This window comes from Pezoporus wallicus, unplaced genomic scaffold (assembly GCF_028554395.1).
Source record: "Pezoporus wallicus isolate ANWC-B61680 ecotype Strahan unplaced genomic scaffold, APGP_CSIRO_Pwel_v1 contig_5879, whole genome shotgun sequence".
Classification (NCBI taxonomy): Eukaryota; Metazoa; Chordata; class Aves; order Psittaciformes; family Psittacidae; genus Pezoporus; species Pezoporus wallicus.
This window is the reverse complement of record NW_026637549.1, coordinates 114,029-137,124: the sequence shown is the minus strand read 5'-3', so window position 1 is coordinate 137,124 and position 23,096 is coordinate 114,029. Positions and strand designations below refer to the sequence as shown.

Genomic DNA, 23,096 nt, shown 5'->3' with positions numbered 1-23,096 from the left:
GCTTGAAACAGTGTACAACAGTAAACATTTTAAATCTTACATTACAGCTCTTGAAAGCGGTTCGATTTAGCAGCAAAAATTGCTGAAGTGGTAGAGAGGTATAGTACTTACCTTTTATCCCCACAGTTAGGTGAGCAATTTAGGAATAACATGGGGGATATAAGGGAAGCAGACCAATCCATATAGCAGTTAAGTATGTTTTGCTGCAGGTCAAAAATTACCATTTTTTTTCTGAACTTTACTTGCCAATTGCTTATAGTTTCCTCTTACTTATTATTATATTATTTCTTGAAAACTGTGATAAGCATTGCTTGCAGAATTTATTGGACTGTAACAGAATTTGCTGTGGACATAGTGTGGTGGGATTGTTCACTGTTGAATCATAGAATGGTTGTTCATGATTGTTTGCTGTTGAATAGGTCATATGTTTACAATTTGTAAGCAGATTGCTTGGGTTCTAATATCAGTCAAAGCATTACAGGGCTCTTTTGTTACTCCTTAGGAAATAGATTTATGGAGGGGTGTTGTGGTTTAAGCCCAGCTGCTACGCAGTCTCACTCCTCCCCTTCCTTCTGATTTTCGTCTTTAGTCTTTTAACAGTATTCCTACCAAAGCTTCAGGCTTGTTTCTGCTCTGCAATTTGATGCAGTATGTGATCAGCAGAGTAATCTACTTTGAAATATCTTGGTAATGATGGACATACCTGCTCTTGTGAATGGACTCAAGTAATGATACAAACTTGAAAGTATATATCCATTTCTGGATATTGTCAAAATGCAGCTACTCTTGTCTCAGTAGCTCCCCAAAATGTTAGGAATACATTTTCAAACTGAAGAAATAATTCTGGTCCTGGGAGGAGTCATGCTGGCAGTCTGTGAGGAATGCTTATTGTTGGACTTGGCTATTATTGGTTCAAATAATCATGCTCTGTTTCATTTAGTTGGTCAGAAAGCATTTTTAAAGCAATATAATTACTGAATAATGATAGCTGCAACCAAGAAAATAAGATACCATTGTAACTTAAGCTTATCAATATTTGCATGACCAGTTGTATGTTATCCTGTGTTTGATGAGATGACAGAGAGGGGCCTTTTGGTGGTACTCATCATGAATATAGATCATTTCTGGTAGAAATCAGAAATAATTTCACAGACCAAATTAACTGTTGCAGTGATTATTTGGAAAAGGTGCAATTGAACTGTCCTGCTAGTGTGTCTTGTAGGAGGCACCGTGGCAGGGTAGATGCTGAATGAACCTCTCACATAGTACAAAGTGTTTTGTGGGTCTACAGTTAGTGTGATCATTAAAGGAAAATGTTAATTTTTGTCCTTTCTTTAAAACTCAGTTTTGGTTGGCTTGTGCTTTGGTTGTTGTGTGGTTTTGGTTTTTTTTGTATTTGGTTTTTATATGAAATTATGCTGCTACTATGTTTTCTGACTGAGATTCCTTCTCTTTTTGTTTCCATTTTAGTTATGTTTCGCTTATATGATACAGATGGGAATGGTTACCTGGATAGTTCGGTAATGTTATTTATGTATTTTAATTCATTGTAAGTGTATGTCATAATGGCATACCTGAACAAGCCTACATTAATGCAAATAAAGTTTATATTTTTCCGTAATAGAAGCAGTATGAACTATAATTGATAAAAAGTCAACCATTTTGAAAGCAACTCTTGAATTTTCTCTTCCACTAAGCCACTGCTTCTACAGCTGTGTAAATTTTCAAATGCTGACATTGCTGTTGTGGAGTCCTGTTCTATAGTCGCCTGATTTTTAACCATGCTGCTGTAGGGGACACATTATAATAGGCTTCCTAAAATTCTAGTATGTTGCTGGGAGATGTGTATGAAAGCACCATTTGTAAAGATTTAATGAAAAGGCAAAAATGTGAGTCACTCAGTGGATGTATGTGGAGAGATGTCAGAACTTCCATGTTATTATTAAGAATGGAGGTACAAAGTTTGAAGGAAAATCAGAGATATAGCAATCATTTAAAAAACGTAACCATCCTTGTTTAGTTAGCTAACAGAAAGAAGTATTTTATAGGCAGCTTTCTTTTTTCTTTTCCCTTCTTTTCTGTCTCCCTGAAGTAAGACAGCATAGATTAGAGGAAGTTGATCTGCATAAGTGACAGGGGAGCAGGGAAGCTAAGTAATACAGAGGTATAAAGTAAATGCCGTATCAGGCAATATAAAATACAAATTGGTTAACTAGTGCATAATAAATACACATGCAAATTCAGAATGGTTCTAGATAAGCATTTGAGTATGTTTACAAGCCAAACCTCCATATATATAAATATGGAGGAGCATTAGTGATACATGATCAAGGGAGATCACAGCACTGTAATGGTTCAGCAAATATCTATGTTAGTTTATAGGACAAGGGGTAACGGGTTAAAACTTAAACAGGGGAAGTTTAAACTGCATATAAGGAGGAAATTCTTTCCTGTTAGGGTGGTGAGGCACTGGAATGGGTTACCCAGGGAGGTTGTGAATGCTCCATCCCTGGCAGTGTTCAAGACCAGGTTGAACAAAGCCTTGGGTGAGATGGTTTAGTGTGAAGGTCTCCCTGCCCATGGCAGGCTGGTTGGAACTTGATGATCTTAAGGTCCTTTCCAACCCTAACTATTCTATGATTCTATACTGTCCACTTTATGCCTTATTTCCATTAGAAAGTTGTGAACGATACAAATGCTGTCCAAAAAAAAAAAAAAAAAAGGCTAGAGTGCTGGATTTTAAAGATCCTTACATCATTATATCAAAGATGCACTTTAGATCATGAAACCAATACTCTAATGATCAACTAGGAAGGAAGAATCTGTTACTGTTTTGGACCCAGATGCTGTCCTTTGGTTGTGGGGCTGTATTTCACCTCCATGCATGCTTTGTGCTCCATGCCTAATGTTTAGATAGTGAAGTGAATTCGCCTAAGAGTAGACAGCTTACAGGTTAAGGGATATTTCATTAACAATGTTGATGAAACAGTGTCACTGAATGCAGTATGTTTGAATTATTAGATGCTTACAGTAGAATTTGTCTTCAAAATATTGTGTTAAATTTTATCATTCTTTTTCATTTGTCTGTAGGAGCTAGAAAATATCATTGCTCAAATGATGCATGTTGCAGAATACCTTGAATGGGATATTACTGAACTGAGTCCAGTAAGTATCCATTTTATCACAAGTTTTTAATGTTGCTAGACATAGAATTTAATCACGTTGTAATACTTAATGTCAACATGTGATTCTATATATTAATTAGTAAAATAGAAATAATAATAGTCTGTGCTCCACTATGTCACTGCCAATTAGCACTTTATGAGTGTTTTTCTGATTAAATCTGATCTGTGAAACATTCTTACTACAGTTAGGGCTTTCCTTCAGTGCATGTAGTAATTAACACAACTGGTTTGTCTCTGAAAATTTGTTAATAGTAACTATCTCTTATTTGCATTGTACATTGTAAGTACAAAAGGGGACACAACTTGGTTTGGGAATTCAGGTGATAATTAAATGTAAGAACATGACACTTCATCTTCTGAACTGTCAGTACTCATTTTCTACAGGTGCCATACCAATAATATTTTCCTTACTTTTTGCATGCGGATGAGGGAATTGGAGATCTGCATATGTTCTAAAACCAAGTTGTTGTATTAGAATATGGAATTCATGAGATTTTTCATTAAACTATGTAGATCCTTCATGAAATGATGGAAGAAATTGACTATGATCATGATGGCACTGTGTCTCTAGAAGAGTGGATCCAAGGAGGAATGACAACGATCCCTCTCTTGGTCCTCCTGGGTTTAGAAAATGTAAGTATTAACATAGGAGTGTCCAATTTCTGCTTGCATGACAGCTATGACCCTCAGCTTAGCTTCTCTGTGGCCTGTGTAAAGAATGGCTTTTCTTTACTATGGCTGAACAACATACAAATAATAGAAGTGTGTCTTCAAAGTCAGAGGTACTTCAGCACATTTGAAGCAACGTCAAATGAGTCAGTTCTGGAGCTGGAAGCTGTGAAAAGGTGATTAATTTGTCCTGTTAACACAAATTGTTAATTCCTAGCTGCAGTGTATCTGTTCAGAATGTTTTACTACCCATGTGTCTTACAGCTGGCTGGGAGCAGTGTCTAGGCTTCTCAGCATGGTGGTGTTGTGTGGCCTAACTATGCTGAATCACAGAACAATCGAGGTTCGAAGGAACTTCTAGAGGTCATCTGGTTCAGCTTATGATTAGTGGCAGGACCTCAGATTGAGTTAACCAGGGCCTTGTCAAACCCAGTCATGAATAGTTCCAGTGAGGCGGGTTCCACCGGTTCTGTGGGCAACCTCTTTCCATGTTAATTGTTCTCAAGGGAAAGAGCTTTTTTTACTTATGTGCAGCATAAGAATAAGAATTTCTTCCGCTGCAGTTACTGCCCGTTGGCTCTTGTCCTGTTGTGATACATTCTTGTGTAACTACCTTAATAAACTATGTGTAGTAGCAATATCAAAGAGAACACTTGCACCAAAGGATAGAGTGTTATGAAAGAGGAGCTTACGTTCTGTACATTTACAACTTCACATTAAATATAAGACAGATGTAATAGGATCAATTTTATACCAGTTCAACACAGCTGTTTTAACTCTGGCATGTTGCCAGTGCCACCTGCTGTCCTATATTTGAGATAATTTTGAGCACATGTATCTTAGCATATGTTTCAAATGTTTTTCTGTTATTTGAGGCAAAGCTTTTTCTGAAGTCTTTTTCAGCTATTGAGCTGAAATAATAAGTAATATTTACTTTCCCTGTATACTGCAACATGCCTGCACTAAACCTAGACTGCTGTAGTTCCCCTATGGTGTTTCATTCACACAAAGAATGGTCAGACTGAGATTTCTATAGTGAAGTATGTAACAAAACAGTGCCTTTGGCAGAAGATCTAAAATTTTTGCAAAATCTTATTAATCAAATTGCCATCTAAATATCTAAATTGAGGAAAAGTTTCAGTACCTTTGGATCACTGTAAGTACTAATGTCCTAATTCTGGATGTGTGACTGAGTAACTAAAATGTTAAATTACTTCCCTATCATCAAAGAGCCCATCTTTGTCAGGATAAATTCACTTATTTCCGTAGAATTTCTCTAAACAAAGGGCAGCAAATGCTCTCAAGCAATCATTATAGCAGATAACTGCTAGTAATTTTCAGTGTAGACTTTTCTTTTTTGACAGGTAGTGTGTATGTTCTGGGAGTACTTTTCAGTGTCCACTCTTGATTCTTTCCAAATGTAAAACTCCTTAAATTCTGTGATAAACTAATGCAGATCCTTCTGTTAGAGGTTTATTTTCATATTAAAGCAAAAGCTATTTAGAAAGAAGCCATGTAAATGTCACCAGATATTTTAGTCTTTTGGGTATTTTTGCTAATTGTTAGATAATTTATCTTGCTGTGCATAGGTTTAATATGGAAACAATAAAAACACATAAACAGTGATCAAAGTTCTGTAGCTAGCTGTTAGCATGGATCAGTGTTTCTGTCAAGAGTATTCCTGATACTTGATGTGTTGAAGAGACATAAATGTGGAGTTATGAAAAAATATTATAATGGTATACAAAGTATTTTTGTTATCAATAAGCATAGTTTTATTAATTGAAACTGGGAATAATAGCTTGTATGATAGTGACAAAGAATTGTCACTGTAGTTTATTTGAAAAAATAAAAAAAAAAAAAAGAAGATACCAGTGAAGTCTTTAATTTGTTTTGGGTTGGGGTCCATTAATTTACTGTAATCTACTTAACTCTTGTATAGAGCTTGTACAAGCAATACAGGAGTCTCAGGTGGTGTAATATTTTTATGCTAGCATTAGTGAAGCTATGAAAATTTATTTCAGCTGAAGATTTGTCATGTTGCCTTCAGAATTCAGCTGCATTTTTTGTACTTTAGTCTTCTTTAAGAGCTATCTAAAAAGGTCATCTATCATATAAAAGTTTTATATTACATTGAAGCCTTTCAGTCCATTTTTCTTGCATACTATATTAGATGCTTTAGTTACAATAATGGAAAACATTTTAATGTGATACAGAACTATATTATACAAAAAAAAAAACCCAACAAGTTAGTTTTTATAAACAGTAATAGGAATGTTGTTACTACAAGTATTAGCCAGACAGCTGTTGTGAAGTGAAAAAAAGTAACAAGGAAATCTGCCTGATTTTCCTTCTGATCTCTCTGCCCTCACCCCACCTTTTCTTTAGACTTTATGAAACTTCTAGTGCTCTCTCAAATTTAGGTGAGATTACTAAATTAATTTTAAAGTTGATGGGCCAGTTTAGAGTCACAAAGGGACAAAAAACATATATGTCTTATTTCTCTAGGAAATCAACCTAAACATCCAGTTTATTTTATCTTATTGGGTTTTATGCTTTCTGACTCCTCCTAAAAACTTGAGTTTAGAGTTGTTGTGAAGGTAGAGCTTAAAAATGCAGTTTTATTCTGGGATTGTTTGAGGATAGAAACAATGTGTTCTTATTTTGGTGTTTTTCAAGGCAATAGATGTGCTAAACAATTTCAGTACAAGATAAGGAACTTAATTGCTTCTTATTCTATAAGACTGCTGTGATGCACATACTGTTTCACAATTTGTTTTGCAAGAAAAGACCCCTGTCAGTGGTTGTAGGTATAAACTGCAAGTTCACAAATGCTAGTGTTTTTTAAAAAAATCCTGTTTTGAGTGGAAAGTGTTTTGTTCCCTCCTTACTGGCCACTAGATGTCACAGTTGTACTGTATCTGGTACTGTACCGTTCCCGAAAAGCCGCCGTGGGGTGAAACTGAACAGTAAATGCTTCTTAAAGTCATCAATAATCTGAAACCAGAACACTATGCCTTTCTTTTAAGTCACCAATTCTAATTTTCAACCTATTTCACCCGTAAATCAAGGTAAATTTCGATGGCACAAACACATTTGTATTGAAAGTTTGCTGTGCTTCAATTAAATTAGAAGGAAATACACTTGCGATTTTATTTTGGATCCTCAAGCAGCAAGTATTATGCTGTTACACTCAAAGAATTTAAGCCAACTCTTTTTTTAAACTTTTGATTAAGTAAAAGGTGGATATTGCTTCTTACATTATATGTTACATTATTGTTGGCTTACTTTTTGTATGTAACACTGAGTATGTGAATGTGGAACCAAACTGCGGACTTGCATAGTATGTGTTGCACCCTGAGAAGTCCCTCTTAAGATGAAGTCTGAAATGACTTTTAATAGCTGGACAGTTTCACAGAATTGTATTTCATTCATTCAGCAAGGAATGAGAGTGATCTCATTGTCCCCAGTGCTATTTTTGTAACATATTTTTCACACCTGAAGTCTGGCAGGTGAGTTTTCTAAAGCTGAAATGCTGATGTCACATATGCTATTTCCTTATGTACAAAAACCAAGCCCCCTCTAGAAGTAGCTGTACCCTGTTTGTGCCGGCTCCTGCTAGGAAGCAGGTTCACCCCAAATGATTAACGGGAGCTGTTTTATCAATGTCAGTTCAAGGCATTGCCAGCAGAGGGGGCGATGTTAATGCTTTGTGAGACTCCGCAGCCGGAGCTGCTAAGAAAATGCATAATTCTTCTTGAGAGTGCTCTCTACTTTTATGCTGTGTTGGCTCCCACTTCTTTGCAGGAACTTTGCAAATGCCTTTCCTTACTGTAGACCTGCTTTGCCTTTGCCTGTAGGGTGGTAAAAGCCCAGGAGAAGTCAGGAGTAACTCTAACCTTTTTTGTGTATAACGTGTAAAAAAATGATATTTCATGCAGATGGCCATTATTTAAAATGTCATTTCTGCTAGCAACTTAGAGGCAGGGAAACTGTGGATAATTATGAAACTTGTTTAAACAGATAATTTCTCCTCCTGTGCTGCATTTTCTGTGCTGTCATTTTCTAACGTGCATACAAATACTTAAGCATTTCTGGATGGTCAGGATAATGCACTGGTGAGTGCGTGGATGAAGGCTGGGGAAATGTATGTTTGTTTGTTGTTTTTTTTCCTTTAGTGTACATACATAGCCACATGAAATACCTAAGAAGTTAGAAGTGAGGAGCCTTCCCAAATAGTGTTTATCTTGAGGTTAGTTCCTCTCCAGCTGAACCAGAACAGATTTAGAACCCGCTCTTCCCCAAACCAAATTGAACAAAACCTGACATGAATGCTGAGAGCCACCAAAGGAATAAAGAACCTCACTGCATTTGTATTAAAAGGAGGAGCTGCATAGTTTAATGGGCACTCTCCTCACTTCCCATTGACTGAACAATACCCAAGGTCAGACATAAAAATGTCTTCAAGACATGTAAATATTTTTGAGATAAATGAAAAAAAATAGCAGTGAAAGAATTAACTCTGCAGACTCGCTAACATCCTTTTCCCTTGGTTGCTTGTTACTGACTCTTCTTACAGAAAAGACTGAGCCTGCTGGTATTTCAGACTCTTTATAGCTATTGTAAGAGGGGATACTTGCTGGGATGAAAATTTATGAGCAGTTTCAATACCTTTTTTTTAAGTCTCAGAATCTTGAGTTTTGTGCTTTGAACTTTAAGGTCTCTTTGGATAGCTTTATTTAAAAATATCTGAAAAGCTGAAGTAAGTTAATGTTAACCCAGATTATTAGGGATGTGTGGCTAAATTCTGTGACTACATAAAAATTTTCACTAATTCTAAGGCTGGCTCTTTCATGGTTGACTTTCTTTTTAATGTCAGGTCCTTCTGGCAATCAAATCCATGGTAGAAGGGTCAGGACCATAAGCTAAGAGAACCATTAACAAAATAAGTGTTACTGTTTTCATTGTGTGCTATAGTCTGTGTATGGCATATGGAGGCTTCATTTTCAGTGATGTATAATGAAGTGAGGAAGAGATTTTTACTGTACCTGCCCTGCTTTGAGATCTTTTTAATGACTATTTGTTTTTAAACTCTTTCTCAGGATATGGAAGCAAAATGAGTAAGTGTCAGTAAATGCACTGTTGTGTCAGAATTGTGGATTTTATTCATACTTAAAGACTTGCATTGAGGGGGCTTTGTTTCACATTATGTCTTTTTTTTCTTGGCAATGTTTTAAAAAGTTATGTGCACGTATAATCATATGCAGCACTTTATTGCTTATTTTTGGCAGTGCACAAAAGCAAAAATTTAATTTGCTATTTTCCAAAAGTGCATTGTGTTTATGTAATGGATTTGCATCAGTTGCAGTCTGTAACACAGTTAAGTGTTTTAATTGGCAGAACACCCACATCAAGACTTGTTTGTTTTTCTGATAAGGAAAATGCCAGCTAAGTTAGTCCATATGCTCTGTTCCAGTAAGAAGCGGCATATTCACATGTAATGGTCATTCTTTAAAGATAAAATTGAAATGAAAAAAGTAGCACAAAACTAATGTGGAGGAGAGGAAAGTTTATTCATCACTATGAATTTTTGTTAAGGTTTAGAATGAAATATTTTGCTAAGGAAGACTGGTTAGCGTGCACTTTAAGTGCCTGTTGTTTATGACTGAATCTGTCAATGACCTGAGTATTGTTAAAATGAAAGTGTGCATTGGTTGCTATTTTTTTCTCAGAAGGATTTACCCAGTATTTATTATCTAATGAATAATTCTCTGCTTTCAGAAGACTCAGAACTCACATACTATGTTGTATGTGTATTTTTAACAATACTTTAAAAATGTGTGGAATGTGGTAGTAAGATGCAAAGAAAAATGGAAGTTACGGAGATCCATTTAATGAAATGCATCCTCTTCAGCTGCCAGTCTTGAAGGAGCTTGACAGGCTTCTATTGCTCTACAGCTGCAGAATCTATTTCTGCTTCTTCAGGGGAAATTGAAAAACATCCACACTTCTTGCCAGCCCTAGAATCCCATCTGCTGTTCCTGCAGAAAGGGACCCTGACCAATGCCCAGCTGTCAGAGATGGCATTTGAACTCTCCCTCCTCCTGATAATACTGGGGGGAACTCCACTTAGGCTCTGGTCCTGGTATCTCGGTAGAGGAAAAATATTCCAGCTGACTTTGGTTCCTTTTGTTTCTAAGTAATTTTCTTGGAGATTTTCCTTCAGGATCACACCCCCATCCCCAAGGATGAAGAAGTCTTTGTCAGTTTTGACTTGTTGTTAATGGCTGACTCATAGAATTGAGAAATACTGATTTCTCAGGACATAACTCATGCAGTATATGCTAATATAGGTCAAAACTAAATTTTTATTAAAATTTATGGCCACTCACTTATATTGACTATCATTATCAGTGAAAATCATGATATTATTACATATTCAGTCAGAAATATTATATATACATGATGACAAATAGTAGCAGTAGTTTGATGTGAGAAATCAGAAACAGGATGAAGACCAGCTGTTGCTGTGGCTTCTGGGAAACAGAGGCTGATGTGGCTTCCTTTAGCTATGTGAAAATTTCTTTTCGGTAATGAAATGACTGAGAAGGCTATAGAATTTCAGTTATTCAGAATGAAGAATAAAGCTACTGCAGGCTGGTTCCAGCTGATAGACATAAACCACGTTTGTTCCATTAGATGTTACATTTGGTAAAAAAATAAATCAAAAAATCCAACCGATATTACATTAGGTTACTCTACTTTTTCTTTTAATCAAAACCTCTGATGATTGCAAAAAGGGAAAAGCGCGATGGCTGCACTTGCCAAGAAACCTGGGAATTTACAGACTAAATTTTACATCTGTACCAAGCGCACGTCATTTTAAAAGCCTTCTAATAACAGTGAAGTTTCAGAATGATTCCTTTAAGAACAAAGAGGACAATCATGCAGCTGAAAGATTGCTTTCATAAACATAAATGATTTGATAATATTTTAGCTGTAGGCATAAGTTACAGTGGGCCCCTGAGTTGTAAGTGCTGATCAGTTGATCAGTCTATTCACGCGAGATTTGAGTATAGTGCTACAGCTAACTGAAAAATAAGAACTTAAATGTAGGGAATTCAACTTTGGAGAAGAGTCCAGTATGTAAATCTCAATCTTAAATACTTGATTTTTGATAGACTGTTGGCAGTACATTAACATAAATTAAAGCTGGCAATAGGTATTATTGTGGTGTGGCTAGATTTCCCACTTCACATACATTGATACATGTCCCTAATTCTAAGGGTCATTAAGAATATCTGTCATATAAAAAAAAAATCCTTTCTATCATTCATTTGGGGGGGTGTGTGTGTGTTTATTTGCTAACCTGCAGCACCTTTATTTTTAGAATTATTCTAGAACAAGTTTTATTTAATTTTAATACTGGTTGTAATTTAATATCAGCCTAGATTTATTGCTAGCATTGTGTTACAGCAGTGACAACAGCCTGTTTTGTTTTTTTTTTTTGAGTTGTTTTTGAAACACATGGATGTCCATGAGCTTCTGAAGAATTTTTTATTATATCATTGCCTGTGTATTTAGAATGATTATACTGTGATCTGGTGAAGAGTATTAAATGAAGAAACAGCTTGGCTTTTACGTTCCTGAGTCAATCTCCAATTTTTATTGGCAGTTATATATGTCATTGTTTATTTTATCAAATGAAATCTGTTTCTTTTATGTCCTGTGCAGAATGTGAAAGATGATGGGCAGCACGTATGGAGGCTGAAACACTTTAACAAGCCTGCCTACTGTAATCTTTGTTTGAATATGCTAATCGGAGTAGGCAAGCAAGGTCTCTGCTGTTCTTGTGAGTATAAGCATTTTAGTGTCCATTTGCATACATGTCTATTCCTAGAAAAGTTCTGCCTCTGCATAACAAAGAACTAGTAGCTTCCCCAGTACAAAACCGTTGCCAGCACAATGGTGTCTCCCCTCTTTGTCTGCTATGCTTGAGCACTCAGGTTTCTATTTTTAACTTGTCTGGATATTGGGCTTTCAAAGCTACTATTTGAGGGAGTTTTCTGTATGATGATAGCTCTGTATTAGTTCCCTTTGGGGTCTGCTTCTTTTTTTTTTTTTTTCCTCTTCTTTTAGCAAGTATTGTATTTAAGTTTCAGCCTTATATTTTTATTATTCGGTTTTTTTTTCCCATATATTTTAAGATATCAACTTGACTAGTGTCTAAGTTCCATGTTTGTTTATTCAAATTTTGCACAGAATTCTTGGTTTGTTTTATTGTAATGGTCAAAATCCCCATTTTCCATAAGTCAGGTTTCTGTAACACTTGCAAAGTTTTGTATGTTTAGTTGGTTTGTAAAATCTAAGTCTTGCCATACTTTCACATCTTAACTTGATTGTAGATTTTAAGATAAAGGAACACAGAAAAACTGCTACGTCTAATTTGCCCTTCATTAGACTATTAGGTGCGGTTAGTACAGTCAGTTCCTTAGGTCGTATCTGTGTTGGACCAGCTCATAACCAGTATCTTGAGAAGCCAAATCTTGCTGAAAGATACTTCATCTCTGTTTGAATGTTTCAAGAGATAGATGATCCATATCTTTCTTTTTGTGGTGTGTTCCAATGATTAATCCTTAATCTTTTTTTAAGACCTATTTTCTGATTTGAATACGTCTTTTAGATGGGTCTAGTGATTCCTTCGTGTTATGCCCTGCTCCGTTAGGTTAATGAGATCGTTAGTGCCCACTGTATTCTTCTCATGATGGTGTAAAGTCACCTTTCATTGTTCTTTTTGATAACTTAATCAGTTTCGTGGTGTAACTTACTTTCTCCATTTTTGTTATGAAAAATAGCCCATCACAGCTGATCAAGACCCTTCTGCCTGTACAATTATATTGATTTGAAATTATTTTGAATGAATGAGGGTTTCCAAATCAACTGTTTGTCTCTTCTATGTGGGCCACAGATCTCTTTAAACCAGATACAGATCCTCCACATATGTTTTTTCACATTATATAATTTCATTCACAGTACTATGGAGTGAGAGACATGGATTTATTAAAATTGAAACAAATCACAATTCAGTAACTTCAGATTGATAAATGCTGGTGACAGTAACTCGAATATATATTAAAAATACTGAATTGACTATTAGATCTTGAAATACTATATTCTTTAATATTCTTTTACATCAGACTCATGTAAACTTGTGAGGAAATCTAATAGCCATGTCTGTTTGAAAGAGAAATTTTATTGAGTATAGAATGTAGATCATCTTCTTCAGTAGTTACCAGAAATGTGCAGGTGACTTACATAAATTGCCCCAAAAAGACAAGCCTTACAAGAACTCTTACTCTCTACTGCAGTGTGTTTCTTTAAAATCCTTTTGTTAGTGTGCTTCACATTTATTTGGTGAGAACAATGCTCCCAGAATATCTGAAGAGCATCCACATGCTCCTTTCAGTTTCTTCATGCATCAAGGAGCCTGAGCCTAGTTACAAAACTCTTACACTATTTCCTTATCTCGCTAAGCTGCTTCTCCAATATATTTTCAAAGCACTGCTATAGATTTCATTATTTGCATTTTAGATTGTGTGGGAGGAAAAAAAAAAGGGGGGGGGGAGGAACTGCAGGGTGCCTCACCATCCCTCCATGGTCCAATCAACAATGTTACACCCTGCAGTTTGTCTGATTAATGGCTGCACCTCCCACTGGGTTTGTGTAATAGGTGCAAGCAAGGTGTTTAGAAGTACTTTGTGCTTAATTGCTCTCGAGGTCAAAAGCGTGAGACATACACCATGCAGGGAGAAATTCATTCTCAGTTTTTAATAGTTGACTCTATTGAATGCAGGTATAAGCTATAGCATTATTTCCTTATCTAGGCACAGTTGTATAGTTTAAGTCAGGAGGGCTTTGTATTGTACCCTGACATTTATATGTTTTCCAAATGCAGCTAGTGTGATCTTTACAGTCCTGGCTGACAATAGTGGTTACCAAAAACTGGTGTGGAGAGGTTAGGAAGAAAAAGCTTCTCAGGAGATGACATTGGGGAAAGTAAGAGTTAAAGTTGGGGTGATTACATGGAATGCATGAAAACAATTGCTATCTGAAAATGAACTAATCAGCCATTTAAGGTTTATAAATCAATAAAAGGAACAACATAAATTCATTGGCTTTTATTTTTGTGCTTGCCAGCTGCTCTCATGCCTATAGTTTCTAAAATATAGATTTCTTTCTACTAGCAAGAGACACCAAACCATTTGGCAGTCATCAATTTGTCTTTAATATTTTTTGTCATTTAGGAATTATTGTGAAAAAATTTAGTGAGCTCTGATTTAATTAAGCATTTCCTGCTATGCAATGATAGTGCATTCTTGGATTTCTCACTTGCATAGTATTTCTTGTTCTAATTGGCCTTTTGTATTCCTTGGAAAAAGCAGTCTAGTTTGAGTTTTCATTGACTGATTGGGTTGATTATATAGAGATGGCATGCTGATAACATTATTTGTTTCATAAAAGTGTAGTCAGAAGCAGCATGGCCTCAAGATCTATTAATGTGTTTCTTTTTTCAGTTTGCAAGTACACAGTCCATGAACGCTGTGTCTCAAGAGCTCCCGCATCTTGCATCAAAACATATGTCAAGTCCAAAAAGAATACTGATGTAAGTTTGGGGTAGCATTAACTTTGCCATTTACCTGTTAATTTAGTAACTCTATGTATATCCACACTTTTCTTTTGCAGGTAATGCACCATTTCTGGGTAGAAGGAAACTGTCCAACAAAATGTGATAAGTGCCACAAAACTATAAAATGCTACCAAGGCTTGACTGGACTTCACTGTGTTTGGTGTCAGATTACAGTGAGTATACTATAGTAAAGCATTTAGCACAGGTTAGAGAGATAAAAATCTGCATATCTTTTTTTATGGCCTCATTATTCAAAAGGTCTAGTTCAGTTTTGTCATCAGAAATGAATAGTGCATGTTTAAGAAGTAGTATCTGCAGAATATTTGTAGGAGTCCTTAATTCTTGCAAGCAAATATGCTTAAAGGTGTACTCTGCTTAAAGACAATATACAAATAGAAATAATATATGTCACGCTAAAGAGCAGAATTCCCAGTTTACCTTACGGGAAGATTATAAAATATATTTCAGTACTGGGGAAGGTCAAGGTCACTGTGACGCTAGGACAAAACCTTAATTTGTGCTGTACTGAAAGGCAGATGAAATTGAGGACATCTGGTAGGATACAGTGATTTCAAGTGTCTGGGAATAATAGCAGAGACATCTTGATATATACTAATCTGTGCACCAACTCTAATATATACAACTTTTGTGCACTCCTTATTCAGCAGGAACCAATAACTGGAACTAATGACATTCAAGGAACACTGCCCTTAAAAGTGAGATCTTCATGCTAGAAGGAGCAATGCCAGTATTTCTGTTCCTGGCCAAGGCAGGATTAAGTTTCAAATCTAAATGGGGAAAGATTCAGGTCTCTTCTAGGGCTTTTGCATTTTTTGCTGATACCATTATTATTGTTAGAAAACAGCAGTTGTTTGTTCAGTGTTTTAAATAATAATACGAGACTGAGGCATTAGTGAATGTTTGTTTTTAGCGTACAAGTTCGGATGTTTTATGACATTTTCTTAATACAAGAACACAAAATATGAAACATCATCAAAGAAAATAGATCCAGGATACTTTCAGTGATAAGCTGTTATGATTACTTAAAACCCAATATTTTAGAAGGAAGCAAATATGTAGTCCAGATTGCTGTCAAAATTTGGATAATTTATGTAAGGAATGGAACACCCAATCCAAAATGTTTTGCATACAGATAATTAAATTTAGGCAATGGCTATCTGTGTTTAGACAGATAAATATGCGTGTGCTGCTCTATATATAGAAGTGTTTACATCTGTATAATATGTGTATATCGCTCAATAATTACATATTATGAAGGCTGTCTCTTAAAGTCAAAGGAAATTGCAAATTCTCAGAAAACGTATTTTCCCATTATTTCATATGAATCTGTACTAGATTTGTAAAGGCCTTTTACTTCTTGAAGGTACACATCAAGATTTAGAGGACTTCCATGAAAACTGATACTGAGGAAATATTGAGGAATGCTTTATCATTGAAATCACTGTGAAGAAAAGGGCTTAATTTTTCTGAAAATACCTTGGGTGCTTGTGTGCATACTTAAGCGCTTAAATATCTATTAAAATTCCAATTAAAAAATGGGCCTGTGTTTTTTGACAGCCGAATTTCAAATGTTGTCACTGAGGTTTTGCAGTTGTATTTAGTGTTTTAAAGATTTTTATTTTCTGTAAATGTAATGTTGAATATTAAAAATAACTTTATTAATCTTTTTATTTAAGTTTCATGGCTTTAGGTGTAAATTAGACATAAGCAAGAATTTTCAGTTTTAAAAATACTAGGAATTACTTGCTTTTCAATCTTCCATTCACTTTTCTTGCGATTCTGTGTATTCTGTATATTTTGTTGCAAAAGCTTTATTTGCTAATAATAATACTTTGTTACTGAAGAAAACTGTTTTCAATTTCTAACAGATGCATGATTTTTGAATGGGTATTCTGAAGTTATGTAATTATCATCACATCCTTCATATATTTTCAACTCCTTGTACACCACCACATTTAGGGCTTGTTGCCGAAAAATTTTTGTAATTCAGGAGGGTGCTAGTTATTCCACAACTAATTCTGAGCCTCTTTCATGCATATTGAATAGCTCTCCTTCTTACAACCTAGTAGGGTCACTTCTGATGTCAAACAACTGAATCAAATCTCCAAATTTAGAAGTGTTTTTCACTGAGGCTTGTTATACTGAGTTCTCAGCCAGGGCCATGATTCCATCTTCTTTCTCTACCAGGGTCTTGTAAAGTTTGTTCATGTGGTTTATTTGTCTGTTTTGGTGTTTGTGGTTTTTTTTTAATGTGTTTTTCTTTTGTTTGTGGGTGTTCGGTGGTTTTTTTGGTCGTTGTTGTCCTTTTTTCTTTTTTGTGGGTGCTTTTTCTTTTTTCCCCTTTCCAGCAAATACAATTTTTCCTACTTTTAGGCATTTAGTTGTGGTGGGCATTCTACAGGAGCTAGGTTTGGGGTAAGGGAACTTTGGGGAAATGTGTTTAAAATTTGCTAAAACTTTTTTTTGTTTTGAGAAGAGATGCATATTATTTGATTTCATTGTGTCAAAGCATTATTTTCCTTAAAGCTACATATCTTCCACTATTTCTGTTGTTTGCTACGCGCCAGTTCTGTTGTCAAAGATCAGCAGAGACTAATAAGAAGATTAAGCTATTTTTTTCGCAGATAAGTTTGCATGCCACCAAGTAGCAAAGCTGCTAATTACCACTGAATGTGTGAAGATACTTTTATTTGATGTACCATGGCCTGGTGTGCATTAATTATGGTACAAGTAGCCTTGCCACTGAGGCAGAGAATTAGCATGACAAATGATTTAGATTACAGGGCTACCAAAATACCCTCACAATAGGGCTTTAATACTCAGAGTAAATCGAAATTCGTTAGACTTTTATTTTCTGTTGCTAAGTAACTGCCTGAAAAGGTGACTTTGCAGTATAAATGAATATGGACAAGGCTACTATTAGGTGCCATTTAGTTCAAAATTCAGAAATGTTATGTCAACATTAACTCTACCAGATAACTTTATGAAGACCATGTTGCTGGTAAAGGTTATACACATCAGTAACTGGTACAATTTAAATAGAGTTCATACTGACATAGTTAAATCATCTAATGGAAAATGAATCAGTCATTGGAAAAATGTGATTCACACATGCAGACATTGAACTACAGATTTTGTAACAGCTGTTGAATCTGTTGAACTAATGCTCTATCTACCTATTATACTAGCTAAATCACTTGTTAAATAAGATTTATACTACAGAATTCTGATTATTTTTCTTTAATGCAAATATGTATATCTTCTAAAAAATTTAAATATTCATCTCTATGGGAAATGCATATTACCTGAAGAACTTAATGCACACTTCCTTAAATCCATACAGAAATAGAATAATAGGATGATTTAGGTTGGAAAAGACCTTTTAAGTTCAGTAAGTACAAAACAATAGACTTTCACCAAATTTCACAATATGAAGTTATATTTTACTGTGGATCTCTTTAATAATATTGTGAAGTATACCTATTATATGTGAATGCTTTGTACTGTGTGGCTGGATATATATGTTGAAATATTCTTTTTAGAGACATTTGAATAGACTTAAAATATCAACAAGAACTCTTGATTGTAAATGCAAAGTATTTCAGTAAACACATTCAGTGTTGGTGTTATGTATATAATATTTTCCTTTCACCTTTGTAACAATACAGACATAAGCAACTGCTCTTTCAGTCAACAGACGTGAGGATATTCTTTCCGTGTTTTTAGAGTAGAATTCTTCTCATTGCTTTCAGGAAAACTGGATAATTGCTATGGATAAAGTACAAAAAAGAGAGTAATTCAGCTTCCTCAGCAGTCAGTGGAAGCCTGAACATTCATTCAATCAAGACCAAATTTTCTCCAATATAGCTTAAAGCTCTTATATATTTGTACATTATTCTCTTAGTTTTCATTTTTTTTTTCATAGATATTGCAGCATCACAATTGAATCAGTAGTTACTGTATCACCTTCAGGTAGGATGGGAGAGATATACCAATACTCAAAGCTGTCATAAATTACTGGAGGTTGCCCATTAGTAGTAGAACAGAAGTTCCTGGCTTAGTGCAAGAAGCTGCTTTCTGAAAGAAAGGTTTTGATCACCGATAACACTATGTGGTTACTGTACTCTCATGTGATGTTCTTATTTTGTGTTCTGGACCGCATGCGCAATTTTCCAACTGGAAGGTATTTTGATCCACTGTTCTCTGCTTCAGTATAAATTCACTGGTTTTGTCAGTCCTAAGAGGATTTCTACTGCAGGCTGTTTCATTTTCTTCTAGTACTCTAGTAATAATTAGATTAAATAAACTCACCCCATTTTAGGTTGTCTATTTTCTTAGACTGTAGTAGTAAAATGTCTAAGTTGGATCTTTGTTTTCTGTCTTCCTGTAGCTACATAACAAATGTGCTTCTCATCTAAAACCTGAATGTGACTGTGGACCTTTGAAGGACCATATTTTACCACCCACATCAATCTGCCCGGTAGTACTGGTGAGTTTTCCGTGTGTTTATTTCAGATGTAATCCTCTGACATATAGGTCACGGCCAAAAGGGTGCTGGGTCTGACTGCCAGAATATTTGTGAAATTCACAGAACTGTGTGAACCTTAAGCACAATGGGTAAACACGGCTGATGAGTTTATAGGCCTAAGCATGCTTTATCCTGTGCATATTGCATTTTCCTTCATGTGAGAATGAACTTTCTGTAGGGTATATTATAACTGACGCTGACTCAGGTTTTATCACTTATTCAGACTGTACTTACCAGAAACTGTATAGGCAGAACACTTCTACATTTTACATCTTTTATAGATCCAAGTTCCCAGAATAATGAAGTTATTCTTATGGACAGTTTTTGCTTGGGGTGCATATTGTATATCTGCAATGCTGAGGTCTCTGATCTAAGCCGGAGGTTACCTAGAATGATGACACTGGTTTTGCAGTAAGCTATGCATCAACATTATGGTATATTTTATTCTGCAGTGGTGGACAGTAAATTTATCTGTCCACAAAAAACAATAACTCAGTTCAATGAAAATAGAAATGCTTGGTATGTGTAGGTTGGATAGAGAAGAGCTGACCAGTTTATAATGAAAAAAGAGCTTTTGAATTAACTAAGATATTCGTATATTAAAGTGAATGTTTTATGCTTATGAAAGTCATAGCAGCATCGTATTTAGAACAGATGTGTTGTCTTCTTTAAGTGTATTTCATAATAATGTTTAAGAAATGCTTGAACTTAAGAAAGACTGATTTAGTGCAGGAGGTAAAATAAGGAAATATACCTTCTAATCTTAAGTCTGTTTCTGATAATTAAGAATGATATTCATGTCTATAGTAAGTTACTTTCTTTCTGATTGGGTGGGTGCTAGACTTTTGGTTTACTCTGCTTGAGTAAACTGGGACTATTGCATTGCTGTCAATGAACATAAAGCAATGGAAAGCTGGCTTTGTAAGAGTAGTTTTGTAATTTTTCCCTACTAGTGTTTTTAATATTACCTGGACGAGTTCTAAATAATAATTGTAAAATATTATTTTAAATTTGTTGGATGATTACATTCTGTATTACATTATTTAATTTTCAGGATTTTAATTCATACTTTAAAAGTTAACATGTAGAAATTACGATTTTGTTATTGGACTGTTTTCAGTTTATTGTTATTTATTATTTGCCATTCTCATAAACTGAATAAAGCCCCAGCATGAAATTTCATCTTCAGTTATTTTTCTGTAACCCCATTTTCTTTTCAGAAGAGGAAGAGGGATAGAGGAATTAAGATTTTCATTGCATAATTGGAGTTTAGTTAAGTTTAGTGGATATATAAAACCACTCTAGAGCCAAATCACCCTTGAAGGGGTTTGTTTTATCTGCAAATTTTGAAGGCATAAGCAGAAGTAAATATGTTTTCCTGCATCAGAATCATGTTTCAGTATTGCATACTAATAATGTAACATAAAACATGTATTTCAGCACAACGTATATTGTTAGGAATGGAAAATATATTTTGCTGTGACTTAATGTGAACTTTATAATTTCATAGTATATTCATTCATCTAGAAGTTTCTTCAAAAATGCCTTAAAATCATGAGAATACTTACGTTGCAAATAATACATCGGTGACTTAGCTAAGAGGAATTCTTTCTAGCAACGATTGATTACAGTGTACGTATTATTTGTGTTAGTAATTTTTTAATTGGCTTCTCCCATTTCCTCTTATGGGGATTCCTTTTGAGAAATGTAATACTTTGGTGTATGTGAAACCAGCACTCTTGATAATGACTTCAGACAATTTTTGGTTTTGCTTATACAATAGTAAGTGTCTCTGTTAATAGAAATGATTTGTGCAGATGTATAAATCTGATATACCTGACAGTTCAAGAGTCTTTTCACCTAGGACACACACTTAGCTTCAGCTGAGCAGTAATATTCTTGCAATGGTACATACATGTCTAAGATAAAGAAAAGCAGATATCCGCAATGCTATACCAGGTGTATCCTCAAGTTTTTTGAGGTATCAGTGCTAAACTTATCTTCATGTCACATAGACTAAGTTTTAGGAGTTGTAGAAAAATAACAAGTTGGAAAATTTTGTACCTTTGGTATCCCAGAAGTTTTAGCTCTCACTTCCATTTGTAACTTTGGAAGCCCAAACTTCCAGGAAACTGTCAAGAGTTTATCTTGGACTAAGATGCCCACTTAAGTTTTCCTTCAAGAGTACAGGCTAAATCCTTTCTTTCCTCCTTTGCAGAACTGAGGACATTCATGTTTTTACCTTTCTCATAAAGCATGTCTCATTTTTTGAATTGTGAATTCCAGCCTCAACTCTTTCTGCAGAGATAAAGAGATTTTTTTTCCATAAATTGCATTTCACAGCACCATGGATTACATCAGAGCTACAAAAATGTTCTTTCAGCTGCAATTTGTTGTTTTTTTTTGTCCATATCCTCTCAGTTTTTACATTTTCTAGGTATCCATTCACATCTAAAATCACTGATGCAACTGTGAAGAATAAATAAAATAACTACCCTTGCAGACTGTAATATCACAAAGGATGACAATTTCTCTTTGCCCTAAGCGTAGCCATCTCAGCTCAGGTGAAATTTCTAAAAGCCTCATTTGGAATTTCTTTAGACACAAGAGAGATTCCTCTAAAATACGGTGTCTGGCTTGATCCTCTCCTACTGTCCCCTCTCTTAGAGGCTGGAGAGAGAACCTAGATGCCTGGTCATCTGAAAGCTAGGTGGCTGGTCCCAAGTTAAATAACAGGTCTTTCATCTTCAGAACTGCACAAAATGGAAATTGTCACATGTTATTCCTAAATATAATAAGCTATTTTCTGAGCTGAAAAAGAAACCATGGGGAAATTCATGCAGTTGATACTGTATCATAAAAGAATCATATATATGTCTAGATTCAATGTCATATGAAGATTCCTTCTATCTCACTGCAATACTTTGAAATGTTTTAGTAAAATGTAGTCTGTCAATTTTAAAACTAGTCCTTTTTACTTTTCTGTTTACCATATATAAGGCTTGTTATATGGTGAAGTTTTTTTGTTTAAGTTAAATGAGTTCTGTTATAAACTGTGTGTGCAGATCTCAAGTGGTAGTCTTTTAATAGATGTCAGATACACTTTAATGTTACTCTCTTTTATTTCGGTAACGTTTTAATTAATTCATACTGATTGAATAAATGTACATTGAGACTTGTTTCCTAATGAGGGCACATTTAGAGGAAAGGTTTTGCATCATTCTGATATCCTGTGGGTAATTATATTCTAATTATATGGTGGGGGGAAAAGTCTATAACTCAGTCCTGATATTGTTCGTTGGACCCAATTAATTACATGCATATAATGAAAGTTCATGATAAGGTTGACTGGCAGTGAGTTTAAAAATCTTTAGCTCAATTGAGTCCTAGCCTACCAAGAGCACAGAATTAGATCATAACCAGGTTAAAAACTGGGTATTGGAATGAGACGAGCAAGTAGTAAACAAAAAAATGATTGGTCTCTCCTTGCGATACAGCTTCTCTTCCCCCACCCATTTATAAGGCAGAAAGGGAAAAAAATGCTAGCATGCATTTTGGCTTCTTCATTCTGTGCCTTCCTTTACTTTGCTCTGATTATTGATGAGCACATAGGATGTTCTAATTAATATTTATGTTTGTAGAAAAGTAACTAGATTTTTCTATTTCCCTCCAAAATAGGTATAGCCTTGGGTAATGACAAATCAACAAATAGAAGCCTACCATTTAATAAATATCTGTTTATTTTGTAATGTATAATAATTTTGATCCTTGTATTGCTTATGTGAGTTTTAAATTTATTTTTTTTTTTACTTTATTTCTGACATTTGTTTTGGAAACCATAATTTAATTTCTTAATCATGGAATAAAAAGAAAATTATGGAATAAATTTTAAAACATAAGGTACCTGATTACAATGTGAGTATTACTGTATGGCAGTTATCACTGTCTCCATAGTAACCAGTTTATTTCAAAGGGGGAGGGTCTGGTATAGTATTGAAAACAAGTA

The 23,096-nt window shown here is 34.9% G+C and overlaps 1 protein-coding gene across 2 annotated transcripts in view; it reads left to right on the top strand.

Annotated features, from left to right (window-relative positions):
- The window catches only part of DGKB (diacylglycerol kinase beta), a 206,011-nt gene that overhangs the window by 87,441 nt on the left and 95,474 nt on the right, over nt 1-23,096 (top strand). For both annotated transcript variants that reach the window (XM_057406184.1, XM_057406185.1), the window contains exons 8-14: nt 1,471-1,520; nt 3,091-3,165; nt 3,699-3,818; nt 11,589-11,706; nt 14,429-14,517; nt 14,598-14,714; nt 18,953-19,051. In XM_057406184.1, coding sequence (XP_057262167.1) covers nt 1,471-1,520; nt 3,091-3,165; nt 3,699-3,818; nt 11,589-11,706; nt 14,429-14,517; nt 14,598-14,714; nt 18,953-19,051 — 668 coding nt within the window. The remainder of the gene's footprint in view (nt 1-1,470; nt 1,521-3,090; nt 3,166-3,698; nt 3,819-11,588; nt 11,707-14,428; nt 14,518-14,597; nt 14,715-18,952; nt 19,052-23,096) is intronic.